We start from the raw sequence: 4269 nt of genomic DNA, 5'->3' as shown, positions 1-4269 counted from the left end.
TTTGGCCACTCGAAGGCCACTGCATTTCCGTATCAAGTTGGATTATCACCTTCTACAAAACGCCTGCTGGAACTTTGGTGAAGGATAGCATGATATCCGTGGGTCACATTGTGGAGAATAAACATCCTCACAGTATTGACTCTTCAGTCCATGAACAGAGTGATTTTCCATTTATTTAGGCCTTTAATTTCCCTCAGAAATGTTTTGTGCTCTTCATGTAAATGTCACAAGTATTTTGCTATACGCACCGTTTCACATCTGTCATGCTATTGGGATGAGTGATTACAGTGCCACAAGTTTAAATTTCAAACTCTTGGTTGCTAGTATGTAGAAGTAGTTTATTACGTTGATTTTTCTTGTCCTTACTAGTATGTTTCCTTACTAAGATGCTCAGCTTAAGGTGGATCCTGTCTCACTGACCTCACTGTTGATAGGTTTTTCCAGCGCAGAGAGAAGTAAAACAGAATAAAATGCCTTTATTGTGGATGCCGAGAACACCACAAGGAAAGAGAAAAACGTGGCTCCTACGGATCTGGGGTCCAAGGTTAAATAGCCCCAGGCTGGAGGCGGGGCTTAGGAGGCGGAGCTCCTGACACGGCAGGGCAGGATTGGGTGGGAATGTGGGAAAAGGAAACAGGATATTACAAAAAGGGAAGTAGGAAGTTGTAATTTGACTCAGCGGAAGAAGGGTGGGGCTTAGCACATGGCCTCTAGTGGCCAGCGCCATATTGGCTGGACGCCGTAGCGACTCAGCACCATACCACATGACCTCCGGCGCCATATTGGCTGGACGCCATAGCGACTCAGCACCACACCACATGACCTCCTGCGCCATATTGGCTGGGCGCCATAGCGACTCAGCAGGAATTACAGCGGGGCAAAAAGCCAATCAACTGTCAGTGAAAACGCACGCATTTGACACGCCTGACGTCCCAGGTCCCAGCGCACCAGCCTGTGCTTGGGGTGCTGAGCACGGGCGGCCTGCAGTGGGCAGAATCAGCCGCACGGAGTCTGGTACAAGTGTGTGGACGATCTCAAGGGCTTCACTCGTATTGAAAGTGAAAAACGGGTGCGATGGCGGCACCTCTGTTCCACTGGAAAGCCACTACAGTTGAACCATTTTAAGGCAGGAATGGTCTGCAGTAGGATTTTTGCAGATTTTCTACATTTTCGATCATATTCTGCAAATCCCCACGTGCTGCTCCTCTGCTCTGCACGGCGCCTCGTGTCTGTTTGCTCGTGCCGCCCGAAGAGCCAGCGCGCCTGCCCTGCCGCGGGGCCCGTCCTGCGAGCGCGGCGGGTGGTTCCGTAGATCTCGCTGCCCTCGACTAAGCCTTCTTCCTTCTCTGCGGTCATGCAGATAAACACTAGTAGTCAACAGAGTGAGCGGTTCACTCGCCTCCACGGGAGAGGTCTAAACCAAGCAGACTGAAACAAACAAACGGAGCTGGGGATTTAGCTCAGCGGCGCAGCGCCTGCTGGCAAGCGCAAGGTCGTAAGTTCGATTCCCGGTACCGGAGAAAAACAAAAAAAAAAACAAACAAAGAAACCAAGCAGACGGAGCGGCTCGGGCTGTCCCGCGTGGGCGCGAGCACGCCGCAGGCCTTAGGCGTGGCCACCCAGGAAGGAGGGTCTGGAGGGCAGGCGCCAGGACGCTGCCACCCGTGGCAGAGCCCGACGGGCTGCGTTATCCTCACCCTCACAGACCTGTCGGGCCTCGGGCTCGCCCGGGCGGCCGCGCCTCGCTGGAGGCCCGTGTGAGTGTCCTCCGCAGGCTCGCTCGCCCGGCAAGGCTGGAACAGCGCTCTTCTTTCCGAAAGCAGCGGTCCATGACTTTCATTTTGTGAAGTCGAAGAAGGGCGTTGGAATCTGTTGAGCGCGTTTCCCCGCCCTCTTCCGTTTCGGCAGTGCCGAGACTGCTGCCGTGTCCGCGTGCCGCGGGTCGGGGCTTTGAGCGCCCCTGGGCGCGCACGGACCGGTGCGCGTGCGAGGCGCGGCCGCCTTCGGGAGCGCTGCAGGCCGGCTGGCGCCCCTTCCGCGGCCCGAGTCTGCTTTCTCTTCCGCCCAGAGGTTGATGTTGTACCACGCCTTTCAAACGAGCTGTTGCACTGACGTTGTTCTCTATTTCATTTCTTTCTGCACTGACCCTTAACGTTTTATTTCGCCTGCTTTGAGCTCCTGACCTTCTGTTCCTTCCCTGAAGGTGGAACTGGGCCTTTGATCCTTTGCTAACAGAGGTGCCCGGTGCTAGTCAGTCTCCGCGTACTCGCTGGGGCATGCCACAGACCTGTCACGCCAGCCAGCTTAAAACAGCCTTGCGATTTCTTCTTTGAACCACAGGAGCTCCGACGTGGGCTGGCCTCCAGATACCTAGAGTCTCCAGGTATCTTTTGGTCAGTTTGTTACTGCTGCCTGCTTACATGCTTTGCGTAACTTGAATTTGTATGCGGTTACTAAGTCTGGTTTATGTGCTGGGACAGCCTGGGGCAGCGCTCCATGGACGCCAGCTGCGTCAGGTTGGAAGCTGCGGTTCAAGCTGACAGTGTGTGGAGACAGCTTACTGTCAGCGTTCGTGTGTCTGCCCCGAGTTTTGTCTTTAGTACGTAAACGGCTTATTTTCTCGGATGAAATGAAGCTCTGCTTATCATGAAAGGACCCTGCCATCCATGGTAATGGTCCCTGCCGAGGTCTACTGTAATACTAAACATGGCTATGTTTGACGTGTATCTAGCACTGAAAGACTTCGTATTTGTAGTGAGTTGCTTGTGGGTGGCCTGTAGCTGGTCTTGCATGTTTATTCACTCTGACGATCTCTGCGCCCCTTTTTTGTTTTTTTTTTTTAATGAGATGTAGTGGTTTTCCTGCCTCAGCCTCCCAAGAACTAGATTATACGTTTGGTACCACCAAACCCCGTTTCTGCCTTTTAACCAGAGTATTACATTTACTGTGATTATGTGTCCTGTTGGGATCAAATCCATCATCTTGCTGCGCTTTGCTTTCTAGACGTACCATATGGTCTTTGAAGTCAAAGGTAAAGTATCTGGGATACAGACCACACAACCAGTGCAGTGCTCAACCCGATTTGTAGTTTAGGATAAAAATCGCTGAGTTCCTGAACCATGAGACAGTGTCTCCTCTGAGATTAACTTTTGGGGGGAAAAGTTTGTACTGCACCCAGCCTTCACCAGATTTTCTTCTGCCCGGGAGCTCCTCTGACGCGTGTCCCAGCGCACAGTGCAGGGCTCCTGAGAGCCGCGAGCTGCTCCCAGCGTTACCGCCCCGCCGCGCCGCGCCCGGGACACAGAACGAGCAGAGCAAAACCACCCCAATGACCAACAGGACCTTTTATTCTGAACGTAGACAGAGCCGTAAGTCATCAATTTACAGCAGGTGCCTCCTAACATTATGATGTGTCATGACGTTTAATGTGGATCAACCATTTTTTAAATTATTTAGAACATAATAGAAAAAAAGTGTCAAATTAAGTCTTCTAAGAAAGCAAATTACAAGTTCCTGATCCGATTAAAACCACGCCATCAGCAAGGGGACTAGAAAGAGGCATAAATAAATAGGAACAGAAATGTCCACTTCCCGGCTTTGGCCTTCCGTACAAATCCAACCCTTCGGAACCCGATGATTTTCCGGCCCCCCTCCGGGAGGGAGGGATTCCCTGCAGCAGCTCGGGAAGGACCTGACGTCTCCATCCAGGCAGGGGCAGGGCACGGCCCCTAACCCTCCAGGTGCCACTGCTGGGAGGCGGAGCCATCGCAGATCGCCATAGCGACAGAGCCCTTGTGGCCCAGGGGGTCCACCACCTTCAGGCACTGTCCCACCGACACCTGGTACAGCCGGTTATTTTTCTGAAAAAAGGAGGCAGCAAGGAAAAATGCCGTGAGTGCCCCGCTTGTACTTAAAACGCCAAGCGCGGGGACGGCCAGGCGCCCGCCGGGGCCGCTGCACACCCGCCCGGGGGGCCCCGAGCCCCGGCCACGCGGCCGCCTCACCCCGAAGGTCCACTGCTGCGAGCCTCCCGACCCGTGGCACTTCATGAGGCGGGGGGGGTCTGAGGAGCGCGTCTCCGACACGTCCAGACAAAGGAGGTTATTTAAAACCAGTTCGTGCTCGTCGTTGTAAGTCCAGACCTGGAGGTGGGAACAAACCGGTCAGCTTTGCCACCGACACTGCAACGCAGGCCTGCCGGCGCCCCCCGGCTCGCGGGCGGGAGGCGGGACTCCTTCCGCGGGGTCTCAAAGCAGGCAGGACCACAGG

The 4269-nt window shown here is 54.3% G+C and overlaps 1 protein-coding gene across 1 annotated transcript in view; it reads right to left on the bottom strand.

Annotated features, from left to right (window-relative positions):
- Window positions 1-3325: 3325 nt before the first annotated feature.
- Galnt11 (polypeptide N-acetylgalactosaminyltransferase 11) overlaps window positions 3326-4269 on the bottom strand; it is a 20828-nt gene continuing 19884 nt past the window's right edge. The window contains exons 10-11 of the mRNA XM_005404844.2: window positions 4005-4142; window positions 3326-3860 (exon numbers count right to left, since the gene is read on the bottom strand). Of these exons, the coding sequence (XP_005404901.1) occupies window positions 3729-3860; window positions 4005-4142 (270 nt within the window). The 3' untranslated portion in view covers window positions 3326-3728. The remainder of the gene's footprint in view (window positions 3861-4004; window positions 4143-4269) is intronic.

Source organism: Chinchilla lanigera, unplaced genomic scaffold (genome assembly GCF_000276665.1).
Source record: "Chinchilla lanigera isolate Chin_1 unplaced genomic scaffold, ChiLan1.0 scaffold00090, whole genome shotgun sequence".
Classification (NCBI taxonomy): domain Eukaryota; kingdom Metazoa; phylum Chordata; class Mammalia; order Rodentia; family Chinchillidae; genus Chinchilla; species Chinchilla lanigera.
This window is presented reverse-complemented; position numbering and strand designations above follow the sequence as displayed.